This window comes from Typopeltis vanoorti, chromosome 25, assembly GCF_054136105.1.
Source record: "Typopeltis vanoorti isolate ZY-2024b chromosome 25, IOZ_Tvanoo_1.0, whole genome shotgun sequence".
Classification (NCBI taxonomy): Eukaryota; Metazoa; Arthropoda; class Arachnida; order Uropygi; family Thelyphonidae; genus Typopeltis; species Typopeltis vanoorti.
The window spans coordinates 11,080,419-11,103,379 of record NC_143573.1 but is presented as its reverse complement, the minus strand read 5'-3'; the positions used below and the strand labels follow the sequence as shown (position 1 = coordinate 11,103,379).

General features: G+C 35.2%; 1 protein-coding gene across 6 annotated transcripts in view; it reads right to left on the bottom strand.

The window, feature by feature from the left end:
- Positions 1–22,961, bottom strand: part of LOC150092536 (uncharacterized) — a 159,153-nt gene that overhangs the window by 5,730 nt on the left and 130,462 nt on the right. For all 6 annotated transcript variants that reach the window (XM_090414684.1, XM_090414686.1, XM_090414689.1 and 3 more), the window contains 2 exons: positions 21,472–21,608; positions 10,841–10,972 (listed from right to left, as the gene is read on the bottom strand). In XM_090414684.1, the coding sequence (XP_090270810.1) occupies positions 10,841–10,972; positions 21,472–21,608 (269 nt within the window). The remainder of the gene's footprint in view (positions 1–10,840; positions 10,973–21,471; positions 21,609–22,961) is intronic.

Here is a 22,961-nt window from a genome sequence, read left to right as displayed (position 1 = left end):
TATCCAGAGTGTCAGAAATTATTCTATTTCTGACATTCTGGAAAATCTTCACACTGCAATCATCTTAGATCAAACCACTGCAAACATCTTAAATCTAGCCTTAGAAAATGTTATGATAGGACATTAGTTCTTTTTGTCCGTTACACTCTTGAATCCCCCTCCCCATTTTGTTTACATTTTTTCTTCTTGCTTAATACTGCTTTCAAAAAAAAAATAAAATAAAAGCACTAACAAAAGTCATTTTTGTTTTTATGAGGTGGTATACTATAAAGAAGTTAACATGCATATATATTACAACATTCATAGAGAATAAAAATCAATGCAATTAACCTAATAAAAAAAAACTGATGCAAATGAAAAATGTTTAAATTCTTAATTATTTTAGCCATAGCTTAACACACTAGACAACAGGCCAAACTCAGTTGTTCAAGGATTCATCATCACGAACAATGGTCTCACTGCCTGTTGATGTCTGATGCCTGTTTCACTATCTTCTTCCACCTTCCTTTGTCCAGTGCACAGTGTTGGTTTTTTTTGTACACCCATTCCACATCAGTCTTTTATATCGTCTATCCATTCTCTGTATGGTCAGACGATACAGGTACCTCTTCTGTTTAAAACATCCAAAATACCAAACAAATGTCTTTATCTTCCAGTCCTCACTCATTCTACAGATGTGTCCAAATAATTGCAGCTTCCGTTTTATAATCTTCTGCATTAGATTCTGTTTTGGTTTATCTTCTGTTAGAGCTCTTCATTGGTGATTTTCTGTACCCATCCTATTCTTAGAATCTTTCTGTAACAAGTTCTTTTTCTTGATTCTTTATTTATTACCCACGTTTCAGATCCGTACAGTACACCACTGACGATGCATATTTCCAATACTCTTAGTTTTGTTTGCAGACTGATCACTTTACTTTTCCAGATGTTATCCATGTTCTTCCCTTTACAATCCTGATCTTTATTTCTTTTTTACAGTCCAAATCATATGCCAGTTTACTTCCCAAATATGTGAATTGTTCTACATTTTCTATATCAGTTCCATCCACTCGTATCTTTTGTTTTTTCCAAGTTCATAACAAGTCCAAATCTCTTCCCTTCCTCATTTAACAGTTTCAGTGTTTTTTGTAGTTCTCTTTTGTCTTCTTCAATAATAACAATGTCATCTGCAAATCTCAGATTAATTCTCATTCTGTGTACAGATATTCCTTTGGCATCTTACTTCAATTTGTCCATTACTCTTTCTAAATGTGCAATGAAAATGCTTGGTGATATTGGGTCTCCCTGTTTTAAACCATTTCCCCAAATCATCACCTATTCTAATTGCTGCAACTGCATTCTGATAAACATCTTTTAATATAGCTATTAGTTTTTTTTTTTATCAATTCCATAGAAGAAAGGATTGCCAAGCCTTAAACTTATTCTGCAGTACAATTTCTTTCAAAAGGGAAAATATGAAGAAAGCAAATGCAGACTTTCAAAAAAAATTTTTTTTTACATCATAAATTACCATATTCTCTGTATTCAGCAATTTAAAATAAGTTCCATTAATATTTTTATTAAGGAATAAAATGCAATATGTATGATTGAGTTTATTTTTTTTTAAAATGTTCTCTAACGTGACAGTTTTATTATTAAAAGGAAGAATATTATGGATCCCACTATACTTTTATATCCAAATTTTTAAAACATTCTTTCTGAATGTTTTAAAAATTTATCAGAGAGAGTATGAGAACATAACTTTTGGCATTGGAGTTGCCATGGTTTTGCACTAATAAAGTGTTTTTAAGTTTTTTTTTTTTTTTTTTTTTTTTTTTTAATGAAATAGAATAGAAAGATTTTTTTTTTAATGGAATAGAAAGAAAATATTAAAGTGTCCTCTCCCAACAGCCTGCATAGCTTCAACACATGTTTGGTCATATTCCAAGCAGGAACTTGCTGGACAGTGTATCTTATGCCCTTTCTATGTCAAGCAGATGCATTTTTTTTTAGAGAGTTCAATATAATTATTATTACACCCTCCATGGAGTCGACAGACTCATCATGGGAGGTTCCCTCAACTGACAACATATTTATCATATAGAATCTTAAAGTCCTTAACACTCCTTGCATTAACACATTTTGGTAATGCATTCCATTCACTGACAATTCTCCATGTAAAAAATCTACTCCTCGCACTCCCTCTTCACCATGCTTTTACATAACTTCCAAGAATGACCTCTTGTTCTTGCCTTCTACTCTTTTTATAATCCCCTCTGGATTAATCTGATAAAATCCTCTCACTAACTTAAATGTCTATCATATCACCTCTCTTTCTCCTATCCACCAAACTCTGCAAATCCACATCTCTTCAACCTCTCTCCATAGCCAGCATTCCAAAGTCCCCATATCGTCTTAGTCACTCACCTCTGGACCCTCTCCAATGTCTCCACATCTGAACACCACAGTCCAGGTGTGGTCTGACCAGTGTCTTATACAGTGGCACAACCACTTATCCTTGCATCTTAGAGTACCTATCATAGCAGCACTACAATGCACAACCTTTGCAATATGCCCTCTAAACTTCAGTCTACTATCAACCATCACTCCCAAATCTTTAATCTCATCCACTTCCTTCAGTACAGCACCATTCATATAGTACACAGCCTTATATATTTCTGCACTCCAAAATGCAATACCTTGCACTTGTTGATATTAAAACTACAACCCCACTCTTTTGTCCAAGTAAAAAGTCTATTCAGATTTTCCTGAAGGGATTCAGCATTTTGGATATAGATTTTGTGACCTGTTCTGTGTAGGATTAATAGATATTAAAAAATAAGTACAGAGAAAAACTGGTTGCAACAGTATAAGGTGATGGAATGCATAAAAGGTGAGGATGAGACAGGTAGGAATGGAAATCAGTCTCAGGGAAATGGGAGAGGTGGGGTATAGCAGCTAGAATAGAGAATGGCCTCAAAAACACGGGGATTGTTATGTTGTACAAATATGTAAGGAGTATTTGAAACAAAAGAGCTGACTTTGTTGCAATGATTAAGTCAGTATGCCCAAAGATAATTGGAATAAGTGAAATTTGGTTGGCTGAGGAAGATATGTCAGGAATAGAAACGTGAAAAGTGCTGTTAACAAGTCGAAGAAATTGTCCCTTATGTGGAAGGTGATAGTGCATGCACAGATTTTGAAGTTGAAATTAACAGGCTAGGATGTTGTTATAGGCTAAGGAATACTGATTGTAAAATGTTCAAAAAAAGTGGTTGGACATGTAAAAAGAAGGTGATCCTCATGAGAGACTAATTACAGGAATACAGGATGAAAGGAGGACAGTGTATGGCAGGGGTGTTCAACCGTCGATCTCTTGTGTATTCTTCCTTCCTTACAAATTTAATTAAAACTGAAAACATAATTTATTTATCATTATTTTGTATTATTTTTAATTCACTTTAAGTGTATTGCTATTGTTTATTTTTTGTCAAAATTGTCAAATCAGTAATTTCCTTAAGTCCGGGTGAATGAATTAATTTGGATCAGTGGAAGTCAAACAGCGAGCCGAGTGAATACGATTATAAGCAAAGTGTAAAAACTTGATTGTAGCTTAAATATTAAATATTCCAAAGCATTACATAGATTTTTTTACTTAGGTTAAGTCCCATGTGAATATTGTAAAAAAATAAACTTTGTTTGTCTCAGTATAGTTTGTATTAGATGTTTTTGTAAATAACTCTTTTGAAGCTAACTGTATATACTGCTTTAATAAGAATATGTTATAGTGTTAAAAACAAAGGCAATATTTTTGTCGCCAAAGCTGTACATGGCAGCATTAGAAAGATTGTTATGTATGAGAAAGGCTTGCAGGCTCTAAGTGTAAACATCTCCGAAGTCAGTCAGAAAGAGTTCAAACAACTTTCTGATGGCCGGCAACTTACAATCAAAAGAAAGCGGAGGAGAACAAAAGGCGTGCCGAACTAGAAACTTAAGATGAAAGACTCATACCAATTCTTTGGGGATTGCCAAACTTCATGCGAGGTCTCAGAGGAGGCCTAATAAAAAGGGACTGAAGCAAGCAGAAATGGTCCTGGTTCCAGAATTGCTGTCAGAGAGGAGGCCGCCAGGTCCAGAGTCGTCGTCAGAGAGACTGCCCGGATCCACGTTGCTTGAGAGAGGAGTTTCCCACTTCCAGAAAGGAGCTTCTCGGTTCGAGACGTCGCTAGAGAGAGAGACTACTTCTAGGCCGCAGACAAGGTTTCAAATTGCCGGAGAAAAGTTTAGTCCAAGCCAGGTAATGTCAGATATTCACCAGTGTGCTGCGTTTTCATTACAATTTGATGAATCAAATGACTATTTATTACTCAGTTAATGGTATTTATTTGCATGGTATTTCAAGATTATTCAAGTAAAGAACTTTTGAAAATTATACCATTATTGGGAAGGACCATGGGAGAAGGCATTTGATGAATTTGTGAAATAACACAAACTTCTGCTTTTTAAACTTGTGTCTATTACTACTGATGGTGCTCCTGCAATGATAGGTAATAAATCAGGCTTCATTTCATTATGTAAAAACGATGACAAATATCCAGATTTTTAACGTACCACTGTATTATTCACCAACACGTACTGTGCAGTAAAAGATTAAACACAAAAGATGTTGTGGATATTACATTTAAAATTGTAATTCTGTTAAAGGAAAAGCCCTGCAATAGCAGTTATTTAAATTAAAGGCAAATGATGATAGGGAACTTTTGTTGTACAATAATGTTCGCTGGCTCAGCAGAAGTCAATTTTTAGAAAGATTTCTTGTATTAATTAACGATATAAAAAATTTTCTTGTTGAAAAAGGAGATATTTATCCACAATTGAGTGATAAAAGATGGTTGTTACACTTATCATTTTTAGTAGATTTCTGTATGAAATTAAGAGTTACAAGGTAGAGATAAAAATTTAATTGACATGTTAAGTTCAATAAAAACTTTCCAACAATACTTACTTTTATTAAAGAAAAATATAAATGACTGTGAATTTAGACATCTCCCATATTTATTAAAATTTTTTGAACAAAATCAATAAATGCTTCGCTATGATTTAAAAGAATTTATTCGTCAAATAGAATCAGTTGAAGAAATAAATTCAAGATTTAAAGATTTTAATAAAACTGAAATGATTGTATCTTTTATCAATAATTCATTTCAAGAAAACTTGAACATCACAAAAATTTCAAATAAAATTAGTGGGCTGGATTTAGAGAAAGATGTTGAAAGTTTATTTTTCACTTGGATAGAGTATAATAAATTTAGTTTAATCCTTTATCCAAGTGTGCGCAAACAAAGTTTGTGCCTGAAAGTATCTTCAGGACTGGGTAAGGTGGTACAACACCAGGGCACTCCTTGCAAAGGTGGAGCAAGCCAGCAACACTCCTATCTCAGTATCTCCCATAATGCAAAACACATCTCCTTGCAGATATGTCTAATGTTATGCATTAAGGGAAGGGCCACAACCCAGACTAGTTTCGACCTTTATTGAGGTCTCTTCAGTGGAAGCCAGGACCAAGTGGAGATACCAGGCAGAAGCATTAGCAAGTCATCTCTACCTATGGTATTGTACCACCTTACCCCAGTCCTGAAGATACTTTCAGGCACAAACTTTGTTTGCTCACACTTGGATAAAGGATTAAACTAAATTTATTATAATCTAACCAAGTGAAAAATAAACTTTCAACAGAGTAATTTATTAAAAAAAGGTGGCACACCATTTGGCAACTCCTATAGGTAGAGATGACCTGCTAATGCTTCTGCCTGGTATCTCCACTTGGGCCTGGCTCCCACTGAAGAGATCTCAATAAAGGTCGAAACTAGTCTGGGTTGTGGCCCTTCCCTTGATGCATAACATTAGACATATCTGCAAGGAGATGTGTTTGCATTATGGGAGATACTGAGATAGGAATGTTGGTAGCTTGCTCCACCTTTGCAAGGAGTGCCCTGGTGTTGTGCCACCTTACCCCAGTCCTGAAGATATTTTCAGGCACAAACTTTGCTCACACTTGGATAAAGGATTAAACTAAATTTATTATACAAGTTGAAGTAGAACTTGAGATAATATACCTTCAGAGTAGTTTACATTTAAAATCAATAAACAATGAAGTCATTTGGAAGTATGCACATGAAAAATCCCCAATATTAACTGATATTGCACGAAAAATTCTGTCATGTTTTGGATCAACATACTTATCAGAATCCACTTTTTCAAATATGACCGTCATAAAAAATCAATTATGAAACCAAATTACAAATGATCATTTGTATGATTGTCTGTGATTTTTTTTTATGTTGGGCCCATACACAGGAGGTTGATTGGTCAACCTATAGTACATTAGTACTGTGTATGGGTGGTGTGGTAGGTTGGGAAAGGAGGAATTTGTTTACATTTGATTTGAATGACTTTAAATTGTATTCATTGGGAAAAATAGCAGGTGGGGGCCACTTCTTCATATCAACTTGACTATGAAAATATTGCGAGGTCCAAACAATGCCAAATTTCACATTAACTTTTTTTTTTTTATTTTTTTTAATCAACCAGCATTTCCATGTGAGTTTGTAATCAATCAGTTGTTTTTTCAAAATAGAGAAATAAATATTTTATTCCAATATATTTGTTTTTTTTTGTTGTATTAAAATAATTATAAGTGATAAATAAATTTTTAAATACACAAATAAAGTTTTTAGATATGTATTTTTTTTAGTTGTTTATTTGTGCGTAATCAGATATCAGGTTGGGGGAACGTGATCTATATAAGAGAGTAAATCGCCGAATAACTTATTGTAAAAAAAGGTTGAACACCACTGGTGTATGGAACAAGGAGAGCGAGTTTGTTGAATTTCTAAGCGATAAATATCTTAAGCAGCATGTGACTGAAGCAACTAGAGGCTTTAATATTTTAGATTTGGTAATAGTAACTAGATGTAGTTGTTAATGAGGTGTTGACACTGCCACTGGTTGGTGATAGTTATCGTGGTACTTGTTTGGGAAGTGGTGAAACAAGAAAAGGTTACCGCCAAAATTGGAAATATAAAGCAGGTGATTATAGGAAGCTCTGTAGTCAGTTAGCATCAGTATGTTGAGTAGCTGAGCATGGAAATTTCCAAGATAGTAACTGACACAAGCAATGTATAACTGCATACCAAGGGTTAAGCGAGTAAACAGTGTAGGAGTGAAATCAAACAAACTGTGCTGGAAAAGGAGAGACAAGACAGTTGGTGGTGAATGGATTCATGAAGAATATAAAGTGCACACTAGGAAGGTGATGAGCATGGTAAAGAAAGAAAAGGTGCAGAATGAGAGGAGAGTGGCTGGTCAGGCTAACTTAAGGGAATTTTTCAGCTATGTGGCAAGCAAGAGAAAGAATAATTATGGCAGGTTGACACTGGTGGATAGTCATGGCAGCAGAATAACAGTTGCAAAGGGTATAAGTGGAATTATCGAATGAGAACTTTATCAGTGTATATCATGTTGGTGTAAATGATGTAGTGCAATATATAGAAGGGAGGCAAGTATTAGGAGAATTGGAAGTGAAAGAATCAGAGGTGTATCAGGTACTGATTGGGTTAAACGTTAATAAGACAGTGGAAATAGATGATATCATGTATTCTTAAGGAATGTGCATAACAGTTCGATATGTCCTTGACTGGTTATTTATTTAAAGTCTTGCAATGGATAGAGTTCCTAAGGTGTGGAAAGAAGGCAAAATAGTACCTTACCTTCACAAGCATGGTTCTGGGATAGAAGTTTCCAATTATAGACCAGTCTGTATAACTGCAGTTGTGGTCAAGGGGTTGGAGAGATTGGTTAGATATAGAATACAGGATTGGGTTGATGGACATAGCATTATTATGGTGGGCATGGATTTGTGAAGGATAGGTTCTGTTTTAGCAATTTACTTGCATATCACCATGTATTCTTAAGGAATGTGCACAACATTTGGCAATGCCCTTGACTGGTTATGATAGGGTAATGAGTTGTTAGATAAGGGAGAAAAATATAGAGTGATATTCTTGGACTTTGCAAAAGCATTTGATATATTACCACATGATAAGTTGAGGTACAAGCTGCAGAGGATGGAAATAGGCTTTCTGAATGACCAGTGTCCTGTTCTTGGGCCCCTGCTGTTAATTTGTTTGTAAACAATATATCATGTGAACTGACTGGGGATCTTCAGTTGTTTGCTGATGACGCAAAGTTGAGGAGAATTATAAGTAGCACTACTGATGTTAATTCTCTTTGGGAAGATTTAAATAAACTTTTGAATTGGACAAAGGAGTGGGATTGTAGTTTTATATAAGTGTAGCATTTAGGAGTGCAAAAATATAAGGGGTCTGTACTAAATTGATGGTGCTGTACTCCAGAAAGTGGATGAGATTTGGGGGTGATGGGAGACAGTAGACTGAAGTTTAGAGGGCATACTACAAGTGTTGCAAATGCTGTGACCTGTGAGATTATGAATTATCAAGGTTTCCAAAAAAAAAAAAAAAAAAAACTTTTGGATAGTTGATCGAGAGAGCAGTATAAGGAGTTTATTTTCTCTAGAAACTGAAGTAATTCTGCCTCAGAGTCGGACTAGACTTCACATATATCATCAACAAAACCACAGCTGAAGTTGAGGAAATATAGTCAAGTTCTTTTTTACTATAAGTGTTTTTAATCCTGATATCAAAATTGGGAATGTTAATTTCAGCTCTTTACTTTATGTAGTTGATGTTATACTCTAAATAAATCCAGTACAAGTCTGCAGGATTCCCAGACTAAATTAAATAACTGCTGTAACAAATTTATGAAAATCAGCAATAAAAAGGCAATGAAAATTGACTGATATTGAAACCATCAACTATAACGTCAGTGGATAAGCCTACATGTGAAGAAAAACATTTCAGCTATTTAGGCATAATTTTTAGTGAAGATGGCAAATAAAAATATGGAAACATAACAGAATTAGCAAAGCTGGTATGGTAGGAAGTGAACTGAATAAATTCACATGGAATAAGTGAGAAACTGATCTAAGCGCTGGGTTAGAAATAAAACACTTGATCAATGACTGGAGGGTACAGATATGAGAGTTCTGAGAAAGATTAGGAGAGTGTGTAGATGGCTGATGCCATATCACTGGGAGTATCATGTTAAAAAGAAGTCTTTACAATATTAGCATTCATGAACAAGTATCTCAGGTGGTATGGTTACCTGAACAGAATGGGAGAGGAAAGGTTAGCAAAACGACTGTATCAACTGATAGGAAGTTAGTAATGATGTAACTTTTTCATGTAGTACTATCATAATGTGTTGTATACTCCCTAAGGATACATATAACAATTTGATAGCAATACTGAAAAAGCAGCTTTGAAAGCCTTTCACGTGCTCCTAATTCTTATATGGCTTGTTAACAATTATAGAGAATCTTGTACAAGACATGCTAAAGATGGTATCATGTCATTAATGATCTTTCTGCACTCACATTTGTATTTCTTTACTCTTAATATGAAAGATGTCAATCAATAACCAAAAATTTAATCAGGTTGTTCCTTATATGGATTAACATACTCAGGCAAGTCAGATGACAGTATACTTGAGTAGTGGTAGTTCTTATTTATAGAAACCACATATCCAATTAACAAGTCAATATATAATTTTGAATTTGAATTCGAAAAAAATTCAATCAAGAAATAAGATTATTATTGACTACTCAATAATCATATTGATTCACAGTGTATACAAATTAACACTTTGGTTTTATAAAGCCTTTTGAATATCATCACTGGAATGAGAGCAGGTTCACTGATTGGTTAAGACATTTAATAAAAGCAATTTTTGAATGTCTTAATTAAAAAAAAAAATGTAAAACTCAAATTTTGATTTACATATACTTAAGTCAGCTGAAATCGCCTGCAAGCTCCCAAAAGTCTATACACACACACACATGTATGAGCAATAGTGAATGCTCAGGATGTCAAAATTTTGCAGGATGATTTGGAGGACTGGGCTAAGGAGAATGGATGTCAATTTAATATGGAAAAATGTAAGGTTTTGCATTTTGGGGTGAAAGGATTAGCAGCAGTATATCACATTGGTGGAACTGTACTCCAGGAGATTGACGAGGCCAGGGATTTGGGAGTGTTGGTGGATAGGGAGTTAAAGTTTAGGGGACACATCGCAAAAGTGACAAAATCAGCTCATCACTTGTTCGCTGAAAAACACTTTAACGAGCAGAGACAAACAGGTTATTGTTCCTCTGTATTGAGCCTTGATAAGACCCCATCTAGACTACTGTGCCCAGATATGGGTGCCAGGGTTTCTTCTTGATGGGGAGGAGGTGGAGAGGATCCAGAGACGAGTGACCAAGATGATAGCAGGACTATGGAATGAACCTTATGAGAACAGGTTGAAGATTTGTGGGCTGCAGAAATTGGTTGATAGGCAGAAAAGGTGTGACATGATTGAGACATTCAAATTACTGAAGGGTTTCTATAAGATTAATTCAGAAGATATTTTTGAGAATAGGACTGGTAGTGGGAGGACTGGGGTGGGGGGGGGGGGGAGAGGGCATCCATGGAAGCTTGGTAAGAGTGTGGTTAGAGCTAAGTTTCTTACTTGGAGAGTGGTGAATGAGTGGAATAAGCTGCCAGAATCTGTTGTGGGTGCCATGACTGTGAATGAGTTCAAGGTGAAGTATGATAGATACTGTGTGAATGTTGAATAGTTGTTCTTGACATGATGTTGGGACTCCCTCGATGAGTCTGAGGACTCCTTGGAGTTGCCCGTAATAATAATAATAATAACATATATTAAAATTAGCGAAACTTACCTTATAATTTTTGTTGGATCAAAACTGGTACGTCCATGAAGAATTCGACGATTATTAAAAGTCACGAGATCACCGGGGACCATGTGAAAAGCTAACTCCGAACTTGGTTCCCTCATTTTATTGGCCATTAATCTCAATAGAAAGAAAGTTATATTTCTATTAACTGAGTCAAAAATATGAAATGGATTGCAAATATTTGTAACAACAAAAGAAAATCTGGATTGCAGTTTTACTGAAATAATTGTAACCTAATAAAATATTATTTTGAATATAGTCAAATATAAAATATTCTTTGCTAGCATCACAGCTTTCATTACGTCCACAAAGGAGCTTCCATTTCATTAGTGTGATTCTATAAAACTGTTTATAAATCTCCCTCTCTTTCAAAGCACTTAATTATCACAATGTCCGGTTATTTAGAATTATTAAAAGCGAGAGAGAGAGAGAAGGTCACAAGACAGCAATGACAATGAAACAAGTATAATTACATCTTTTAAAATAAGGCCACATTAATAATTCCCCTTTCACTTTAGCAAAGCAAGTAAATTAACAAGCAGAATTTTCATCCAATGTTTCATGCATATCCTTAGTAGAAAATAATTTAAAGATGAAGTAATAGTACCAGAATAAAAGATAAACAATGTTATGTAGCAAGACAGCACAATTCTAAGCCCTTACAAGGATTTTTTAATTGACATAACAAATGGCAATTAAAAAAAATCTCCCTCTCTCTCTCTCACCCACACCACAGTCTTGTCATAAATAAATACTGTTTCAATTTCTGCACATCTCTGCACTGCTCACAGAATTGAGTGAGCTTGGTTCCATTAGCGGTGTGGTGCACAGCCAACATTCTTCAGTTTATCAGTAGAGTAGAGAGAGCTGTCTAGCTTAATGTGCAGTGGGGAGATTATGAGAACTGTATAGCTGTAATAGCACTTCTCAAGCTTGGAATGCAGCCACCTGTTATTTTCAACATGCCAAAAACACTCGGGATCAGTAGGATGTTTGTGTATTATCACACTATTAACTGATATAACAATACAGAAGATGAATCTGACCACCAAAAAACAAGTCAACCATGCTGCATTCAGATATATCAGCTTGTGAGGGCAGGCCACCACCGTAATCCTGCGTGTGTTTGCGTGCGTTAGTGCATGTGACATCGGCTCCCGTCCTGATGTCACATGCACTAACTGATAACTTGGGGTGGGAGACCATTGTTGTTCTACTGGACACTCCCTAACACCACAACTTATGCAGCAGAGGTTGATAAAATCAAAGACACATCTTTGGTGGTAGACAAACAACTGAGTGCAACTATATGCATGTTATACATGTGGTTTGTGTGTGCTGAAGCTGTAAGCGATTTACTGATATATTAAAGATTTAAGTGCTGTTCAAGTTGTGACAGTATTTATGCAGACTAAGTATATACATATAGGCCTTGACAAATCATGCAAAATCCTACTTACTACAAAAAGTTCTCACCCAAGATCCATTTCCCACCATTTTTTTTTAATATGTTCCAATAAGGTTGGAGTTTCATAAAGTGATTAGTGTGCTGCATCACTGTTTAGAGAATATTTTCTTTATGTGAGAACCATGCCAAGAAGTGCACAATTGATATGTACAATTGGTACATATCATTAATATGTGTAAATAATTGTTTGAAGTTTCTCTTTTGTACAACTTTTGCTAATAACCCTAACAATGTAAGTAAGACAATTTATGAAACTTGTAGTGTTATTTCTTTAGTTTAATTAAACTTGTTATTTATCTAAAAACATATGGTCTCAATACTGTAAGCTGCCTACAGATGGTTAATTTCATCTGTAGATGGCAATATTCCTGATAGGAGGAAGCCATTCTGCTACAGAATTCACTTTGACATCAAATAGCATGAGACTTAATTTTAAACCCTTGTGGGACTCTCCTTGGAGAAATGGAGAAAAACTATAGTTGTATATATTTAATTCACAATTATAAGTCTCTACTAATAACATTTATGAAATACTATCAAAGTGAAGTCACAATGAACAAAACACATGAGCACTTCTTTTAAAATCAGTAGTATGACACAGAATGACCGATTGTGTTCTCCAACTTGCTTAACAGATTTTGCAAAATTTCTGCAAGTACCTTCAAAGTTGGGTGCTGAAAAAAATGGCTAAATATTAGGTTATGTAAGTTTGAATATGTGTAAACTGAGGACCTGATATATGATAATATTACATTTGTTCTTGCCAGAGAAATTAATTCTTTGTGATTTACATTCAGATTATTTATGTTGATCTACTACCAGAAGCATTTTTAAAAACTAATTTTTTCTTGAAATAATGGTTTATTTATCTAAAAGAAACAAAGAAAAATGTTTTCATGCAACTGATTGAAAGGAAGCTGCAGTAGATATTTGACCAGAAATGCTTAAGTATGGAAGTATAAAAGTCTTAGAGTGGCTGCACTGCATAGTTTCGGAAAGCCTGGACATAGGGACGAATTCCAGATGATTGGAGTACAGCTCTCATAGTACCTATATATATATATATATATATATATATATATATATATATATATATATATATGCAGAGCTGCGATCACAATGCTGTGCATGTGTGCTGAGTTTGTTGATTCCTTAGCAAGCCATTGATGCCATTTTCAGACATTCTTGCAGTGAGTATGCTTCTTGGTGTGTGTGTTTATAATGTCTAAGAAAATCGAACCGCCTGCCACATGTGAAATTAGGTCAGTTATCCATTTCTTGAAAGCGAAGAATTAAAACAGCTGAAATTCAATGGCAAATTATTGAGGTTTACGGAGAACAAACACGCAATGAGTGATTCAATGGTACAATGATGGGTAAGACTTTTTAATGAAGGAAGGACAGGTGTGCATGATGATGAACGGAGCGGGCAACCATCTTTAGTAACTGATGATTTGGTGTGTTCAGTTGAAGAGAAAATTCAACAGAATAGGGGATTCACTACGACGTCACTCTCGCTGCAATTTCCAGAAGTTTCACATTCATGTCTTTGTGAAATTGTGTCAGAGAAACTGAATTATCGGAAATTGTGTGCACGCTGGGTGCCGAAGATGCTTACAGAACAACACAAAGTGAATCGGCTGGGCAGTGTGTTGGAATTCTTGACACCATGTGGATGGCGATGCTTTCCTGAGCAGACTTGCCACCAGGGAGAAGACTTAGGTGTCGCATGCAACCCCTGAATCCAAACAACAGTCCATGGAGTGGAGGCACACCTCATCACCAGTCAAGATGAAATTGAAGACAATGGTTTCCACTCGGAAAATCATGTGCACTGCGTTTTGGGACAGACAAGGAATTTTGTTGGTAGACTTCTTCAGTCAAGGCTCCACAATCAATGCGAGTAATGTACTGCCAAACCCTTAAAGTGCATCGTGCGATCCACAATAAACGACGTGGCATGCTTATTTTGATTCATGATAAAGCCCACCCACACATGGCTGGGAACAATTCCATCATCCCCCACATAGTCCTCACCTCGCACCGAACAACTTTCACCTGTTCAAAATCTGAAATCTTTCCTTGGTGGCCAGCGGTTTCAAGATGACGACGAGGTCAAAGAAGCAGTCAATACGTGGTTTGCGTCACAGGCAGCAACCTTCTATGATGAAGTTATACAACTCTTGGTGCCCCATTATGATAAGTGCCTGAACAATGGCGGAAATCATGTACAAAAGTAGTGAAAGATGTCTACTTTAATTTCCAATAAAGTTTTTTTGTAAGGATATTTTTGTTTCTCTGACAGCCCATCGGAACTTACTTTCTGAATATCCCTCGTAAAAAAGGGAAATAAAGCTGAATGTGAGAATTACAGAGGTATTTCTATACTGAGTGTTCCTGGTAAGATTTATGCAAGTATACTTGAGAAATGGTTGAGAAGGATTGTGGAAGGGAAGCTTGGTGAAGAACAATGGATTCAGGCCAAATAGAAGCTGTTCAAAATGCTACATTTGTATGGTGTCAATGAGGCATTATACCAAGCAATACGTAGTATATATTTGAGGCATAAGTCAGCAGTTAGAAATGATAGAAGTACAGGAAGATGGTTTTATGTTAAATCTGGCATCAGACAATGATGTACATTATCCCCTCTGTTATTCATTATCTATATGGATCACATTATGAAGGAAAGTGGTATTAAACCCGAGAATCTCAACTCTTTACTTTATGTAGATGATGTTATACTTCTAAATAAATCTAGTACAAGTCTGCAAGATTCACTGACTAAATTGAATAACTTTTGTAATAGATATGGTATGAAGGTCAGCATTAAAAAGACAAAGACAAGAAAATAGGCAGAAACATTGAAAATATCAACTGCATTGTGAATGGAGAACTTATAGAACAAGTAAAACATTTCAGCTACTTAGGCACGATTTTTAGTGAAGATGCTAAGTTAAATATGGAAATAGACAACAGAATCAACAAAGCTGGTATGGTAGGAAGTCAACTGAATAAATTTATATGGAATAAGAGAGAAATTAGTCAAAATACTAAATTATCTGTATACAAGACAGTGTTCAAACCAATTTTAACTTATGGATCTGAGAGCTGGGTTAGAAAAAAAAAAAAAAAAAAACTTCAAACACTAGAGACTGCAGATATGCGAGTCCTGAGAAAGATTAGGGCATGAACAGATGGCATCAATGGCAGTACTGTAACTGTATTAAAAACGAGGATATTATAAAAGAACTTGATGTTATCATCAAAGAATGTGTTAGAAGAGCTAATCTCAGGTGGTATGATTACTTAAACAGAATGGGAGAGGAAAGATTATCAAAACAAGTGTTCTCTGCCAGGTTGGCAGGAAAAAGACCCAGAGGAAGACAAGATATAAGTGGATTGATACAGTAAAACATGCCTTAGAAGATAGAAATATAAGATCTGATAATGTTGGAGTCTTGACAGGTACCAGATTGATTTGGAAGAAAATTGTAGATAGGAAGTTATGGTAAGTTTTTCATGTAGTACTATCATATCCTGTACACCTCTTCAGGGGACATGTCAGGAATTTAATGATGATGATGATTTTGTAATATTTTTATTTAACACAAATCCAAATTTTGTTTTATTGGACAATAGTCAAATGCAATACCATCTTACCACTATTTTAAGTATGGTTACAGGTTTCTTGTACAATTTATATACATGTGCACAATTTATCTTTTTTCAAATCTGTTTAGTTTTCTCCCCAAGTATAGAGATAAACGTTCATTTTAAAAATTTTTATGGAATTTACAACCGTGTTAAGGGTCAAAGCTGTATAACTGAGAGGAGACCTCCACATAGCCTTTAAAGGAATGCGGAGAACCGACCAGGGCTTCTGACCTAATGTCCAATCCTCACCTTCTCGTGGTGCACCTTGTTGGGTATCTACTTTGATACTGAACGAACGAGGATGGGCTGGCAATTTGGGATTTAGCCGACCAAGTTGTATTCTTATTGGTTAAACCAAAATAAAAAATGATGGTACAACATGACAAAATTTCATGCCGGCTGGGGCGTCGCCCGGTTAAACAAGGCCCCCGTTGTTTTCGCCAGGGAACCAGGGCGATCAGCGAAAAGTCAGCTACTGGAACAAATCTGAAAACAAACCCCAACTCAACATCACCAAAGTTAAAGATCGGTACTATCAACGTAAGAAGCCTGAATGGCAAAGAAATGGAGCTAGCTGAGGAATTAGATAAGTACCAGATCGACATAATAGGGGTGACTGAAACAAAAAAGACCAAAACTGGTGAGATCTTTCTGAGCAATAAATACAAAATGTTATATTCAGGCAATAACAATCAAGGAAAAGAAGGAGTAGCCATAGTATTCAACACAAAATACGAGGCTAATCTTCTTGAATATGGCAGTCAGTCTCAAGTAGAGTAATGTGGGCAAATATGAGAATGGGGAACTGGACAATGAGACTTATTTGTGCCTATGGTCCCACAGAAGGCTCTACTAAGGTAGAAGTGGAGGAATTTTTTGAGGCTTTAGAAAAAGCAACTGACACAATGAAAAAGGAAAAGTTGGTCCTTGTTGGGGATCTAAATAGCAGAGTAGGAAATGATTGTGAGACATACAAAAATATTTTGGGAAAATTTGGAGAAAAGAGCAAAGCTAATAATAATGGCAAATATCTGTTGGATTTCTGCTCAGGACATGGACTGGTTATTACTAACACCATGTTCCAACATAAAAATGTGCACAAATTCACATGGAGAGAAGAGGCTAGGAATAAGAAAAGTCCCATTGACTATGTTATTGTTGATAGTGATGTTTTCTCCCTGGTGCAGGACACCAAAGTGTACAGAGGATTTGAAATTGGAAGTGATCACTATTTAGTCTTGAGCAGGATAAAATTGAATTTCATATTGAAAAGAATAACATGTAAGAAAGTTTTAAAGCGAATAAAAGTTGAGCAGCTCTCAGATGTGAACTGTAGACTAAAATACAGAAAGATTATTGAAAAGAAAATGAAAGATTTTGAGAACAGGAATCAAACCTTGGAGATTCAGTGGCAAACTCTGAAGAAAACATTGATTGATTCTGCCAGAGAGGCATGTGGTGAGGTTGTGTGCAAGGATAAAAAAATCAGAACTCCCTGGTGGACACAGGAAGTTAAAGAGGCAGTGAAGGAAAAGAAGAAAGCATATCAAAAGTTCCTGGCAAATAAGTCAGCTTTTACTCTTACAGAATACAGAGACAAATGTAAGAAAGCTAAACAGTGTGTAAAACTAGCTAAACAAAAGTCATGGGAGGACTTTGGCAAGAATATAGAAAATAAATATCAAGAAGGTGGCAAAATATTCTGAAGGTTGTTGAAGAAGCTTAGGAATGGAGGAAAGAGTGCTGTAAAAGGAGTTAGAGATGATAAAGGTGACATGAAAACAGGAGAAAAAGATATCCTTGAAGTATGGAGTAATTACTTTGAAAAACTGCTAAATGAAACAAGCAGTGATGACAGCACAGTGATAAAAAACACTGACCAGGCATGCAGTCAGGAATACATATCCATACTTGAAGTAGAAAAAGGCAGCAGGAGTAGATGATATTCGACAAGAAATGCTGAAGTATGGTGGTATAAAAGTCTTACAGTGGCTGCACTGCATAGTTCAGAAAGCCTGGACAGAGGGACGAATTCCCGATGATTGGAGTAGAGCTCTCATAGTACCAATATATAAGAAGGGAAATAAAACTGAATGTGAGAATTACATAGGTATTTCCCTACTGAGTGTTCCTGGCAAAATCTATGCAAGTATACTTGAGAAACGGTCGAGAAGAATTGTGGAAGAAAAGCTTGGTGAAGAACAAGCTGGATTCAGGCCAAATAGAGGCTGTCAGGATCAGATCTTCACTTTACGACAAATAGTCGAGAAAGCATGGGAATACAACAAAGATCTGTATTTAAGTTTTGTCGATTTGGAAAAGGCATATGACAAGGTGCCAAGAGAGAAGCTATTCAATACGCTGCAGTTATATGGTGTCAATGGGGCATTATATCAAGCAATACTTAGTCTTTATTTGAGTTGTAAGTCAGCAGTTAGAATTGAAGGAAGTACAGGAAGATGGTTTAATGTTAAATATGGTGTGAGACAAGGATGTACATTATCCCCTCTGTTATTCATTATCTATATGGATCACATTATGAAGGAATGTGGTATTAAACCTGATATCAAAATTGGAGATGTTAATGTCAGCTCTTTGCTTTATGCGGATGATGTTATACTTCTAAATAAATCCGCTACACGTCTGCAAGATTCTCTGACTAAATTGAATAGCTGTTGTAATAGATATGGTATGAAGGTCAGCAATAAAAAGACAAAGACAATGAAAATAGGCAGAATCATTGAAAATGTCAACTGTGTTGTGAATGGAGAACCTGTGGAACAAGTAAAACATTTCAGCTACTTAGGCACGATTTTTACTGAAGGTGGTAAATTAAATAAAGAAATAGACAACAGAATCAGCAAAGCTGGTATGGTGGGAAGTCAATTGAATAAATTCATATGGAATAAGAAAGAAATTAGTCGGAACACTAAATTAGCTGTATACAAGACAGTGTTCAAACCAGTTTTAACTTATGTATCTGAGAGCTGGGTCAGAAGTAAAACACTTGACCAAAGACTAGAGACCACAGATATGAGAGTCCTGAGAAAGATTAGAGGCATGAACAGATGGCATCAATGGCAATATCATATTAAAAATGAGGATATTAGGAAAGAACTTGACATTTTCAGCATCCAGGAATGCGTTAGCAGAGCTAATCTCAGGTGGTATGGTCACTTAAATAGAATGGGAGAGGAAAGATTAGCAAAACAAGTGTTCTCTGCCAGGTTGGCAGGAAAACGACCCAGAGGAAGACCAAGATATAGGTGGATTGATACGGTACAAAGTGCCTTAGACGATAGAAATATAAGATCTGATAATGTTGGAGTCTTGACAAGTAACAGACTGATTTGGAGGAAAATTGTAGATAGGAAGTTAGTAATGATGTAATTTTTTCATGTAGTACTGTCATATCCTGTACACCCCTTGAGGTTACATGGCAGGAATTTGATGATGATGCTAAAAACCTTTTTTTTTTATTATCCTGACGATTCGATCTTCACATCAAGATCATCATCTCGAGCATACATAAGTATACAGAACAAGCTGAGTTACATCATTAACTGTAAGCTAGAGAAACAATGATTTGATCACATGTTATTCTACTGGCATGACCTCTGGTGAAAAATTAATAAATAAATAAAATAAATTTTTACATCAAGCTAAATTCTATTTTTACAATGACATGAAGAAACATTCTTTTAGATGGTTTTCTTTCAGAAACAATTGGTGTCCTATTTTTAGTATTACAATTCTTATTTTTCATTTATAATACTGGATTTTCTATGGTCCTGTTTATAGTTGTTCTTTGTGAGGAAGGTTGAATATATACCTTCCATATGTTTGGGATTTTTAAACCATCATTGTTGTTCAGATTGGGGTGGTTGTTGATAATCTCACAGGCTTCCTTGAATTTCTGTTCATACCATGTTCTAGTGTGATGTAGACAGCTGGTGGTTTTCCAGTCAATTCTGTGTAAGGTATTCACAGGGCATGATCAGAAAGGCCAGCTTCACCATAATTATTATATTTAATGTGTCGTTTATGTTCTTTTTGTCCAATAGGAATAGTGCATCCTGTTTCTCCTATATATGGTATGTTGCAAGTACAATAAATCCGGTATACTCCAGGGTGAGCTAGTGGAGTTAAAAGGTGCCACCTTTAAACCTCCTGCAAAATTAAAAAACTTACTCAACTCATCCAAAGACCCACTCCCTCCACTAGCTCACCCTGGAGTATACCGGATTTATTGTACTTGCAACATACCATATATAGGAGAAACAGGACACACTATTCCTATTAGACAAAAAGAACATAAACGACACATTAAATATAATAATTATGATGAAGCTGGCCTTTCTGATCATGCCCTAAATACCTTATACAGAATTGACTGGAAAACCACCAGCTGTCTACATCACACTAGAACATGGTATGAATGGAAATTCAAGGAAGCCTGTGAGATTATCAGCAACCACCTCAATCTGAACAACAATGATGGTTTAAAAATCCCAAACATATGGAAGGTATATATTCGACCTTCCTCACCAAGAACAACTATAAACAGGACTATAGAAAATCCAGTATCAAAAATAAGAATTGCAATACTAAAAATAGCACACCAATTGTTTCTGAAAGAAAACCATCTAAAAGAATGTTTATGCTTGTCATTGTAAAAATACAATTTAGCTTGATGTAAAAATTTATTTTATTTTATTTTATTTATTTTTTTATTTATTTATTTATTTTTTTCCCACCAGAGGTCACGCCAGTAGAATAACATGTGATCAAATCATTGTTTCTCTAGCTTACAGTTAATGATGTAACTCAGCTTGTTTTGTATACTTATGTACGCTCCAGATGATGATCTTAATGTGAAGATCGAAAACGTCAGGATAATAAAAAAAAAAAGTTTTTAACACGGTTGTAAATTCCATAAAAATTTTTAAAATGAATGCTGATCACCGTGTAACCCTGAAAGAAAAGATAGAGATAAATGCATTTACAGATTCATGGATACCAAATCTGATGTAAAAACCATCACATTCAATAAAGTTGTTTGTTGCTGTGCTCAGTATATTAGATCAATGATATGAGTAAAAAACTAAACAGCTACACGATTCGTTTTTCATATGTAAGAAGTTTGCTTCTACTGCTTTTATACCTTTAGAGAATAAATAAAATGTTGACAAATACTGCGTACATATAAAAAAAAGTTATAATTTGTGTGCTATAATTTGTGCAACAAACTACATCAGAATGTATTACTTTACTTTATTGATGAGGAGAATAAGTATAATACTGAAAATCTTTAGAATGCTGTAAATACTTGTGTTGGAACTAGTATTGAAATTAAGTAAATTTGTTTTTGCCTGTACATCAAATTATGAATATGCTGGCTGAAAGCGAAACTTTAAAAATGTATCCACACCATCACAAAGAATGTTATTTCAAATACAAACAGAAAATATTTAGATGTATGTCATCTTACCTATATGCATGATAAAAAGGCATAACAAGATGAGAAGGAACTTGTAAAGGTGCCATGGTCCTAGTATTATAATGAACCTCTTGAACTTCCCCATCCTTATCAACACAAATAATAGGAATCGTCTGGCTGTACTTCATCTAAAAAAAAAAAAATATATATATATATATATATATATATATATAAGTGTGCCAAATGTTTGTTTATCCAAGTAAAAGATATTTCATGTAAAATGTATTATGAATTAATTTTTTTTTATATACAACAAAACACTTATTATGCAGAAATTTTATCAGACTTCAATGATTCCTTAAAACAATTAACAACATTTAAATTCTATAACATGACTAAATTAGAAACAGTAATTCTACAGAGCAATTACATGGAACACATGCTGAACAGCAAATATTTCTTTTGTTGATAAGACAAACAGAGGCATATATATATTAGGGTTACCAAGTAATTTTATAAACTTGGTTATTTTACTCCTAATCCCAAGTAAGCAAACAGTTATGTTTGCACCTGAAACGTAGTTCAAGTCAAAAGGTGGTGCAACACCAAGGCAACTTTACAATGAGTTGCCTTGGTGTTGCACCACCTTTGAACTACGACTTGAACTACGTTTCAGGTGCAAACATAACTGTTTGCTTACTTGGGATTAGGAGTAAAATAACCAAGTTTATCAAATTACTTGATAACCCTAATATACATTATTCCTAAGGTAAAAAAAAAAAATCCTTATTTACATATATATATATTTTAAAGCATAGATTTATCTAAAACAACTGTGATTTCCAGTTGTTTTAGATACTATGATATTTATTACTATTTTTTCCTTTATGAATACCTGAGGAAGGCTGTTATAAGCCAAAACTAGTTGTATTATTATTATTATTTATTATTATTGTTCCGGGAAACTCCAAGGAGTCGACAGACTCATCGAGGGAGGCCCTAACATCATGTCAAGAACAACTATTCAACATTCACACAGTATCTATCATACCTTGCCTTGAACTCATTCACAGTCGTAGCACCCACAACAGACTCTGGAAGCTTATTCCACTCATTTACCACTCTCCAAGTGAAGAACCTAGCTCTAACACCCTTGTCAACCACGCTCTTGCCCAGCTTCCATGCATGGCCCCTAGTCCTCCCACCACCAGTCATATTTTCAAAATTATCTTCTGGATCAATCTTATAAAAACCGTTCAGTAATTTGAATGTCTCAATCATATCACCCCTCCTTCGCCTATCGTCCAATTTTTGCAACCCACAAATCTTCAACCTATTCTCATAAGGTTCATTCCACAGACCTGCTATCATCTTGGTCACTCGTCTCTGGACCCACTCCACTTCCTCCCCATCACGAAGAAACCCTGGTGCCCATAGCTGGGCACAGAAGTCCAGATGGGGTCTTATCAAGGCTCGATACAGAGGAACAACAACTTGTTCGTCTCTGCATGTTAAAGTATTTTTCAAAAGCCAAGTGATTT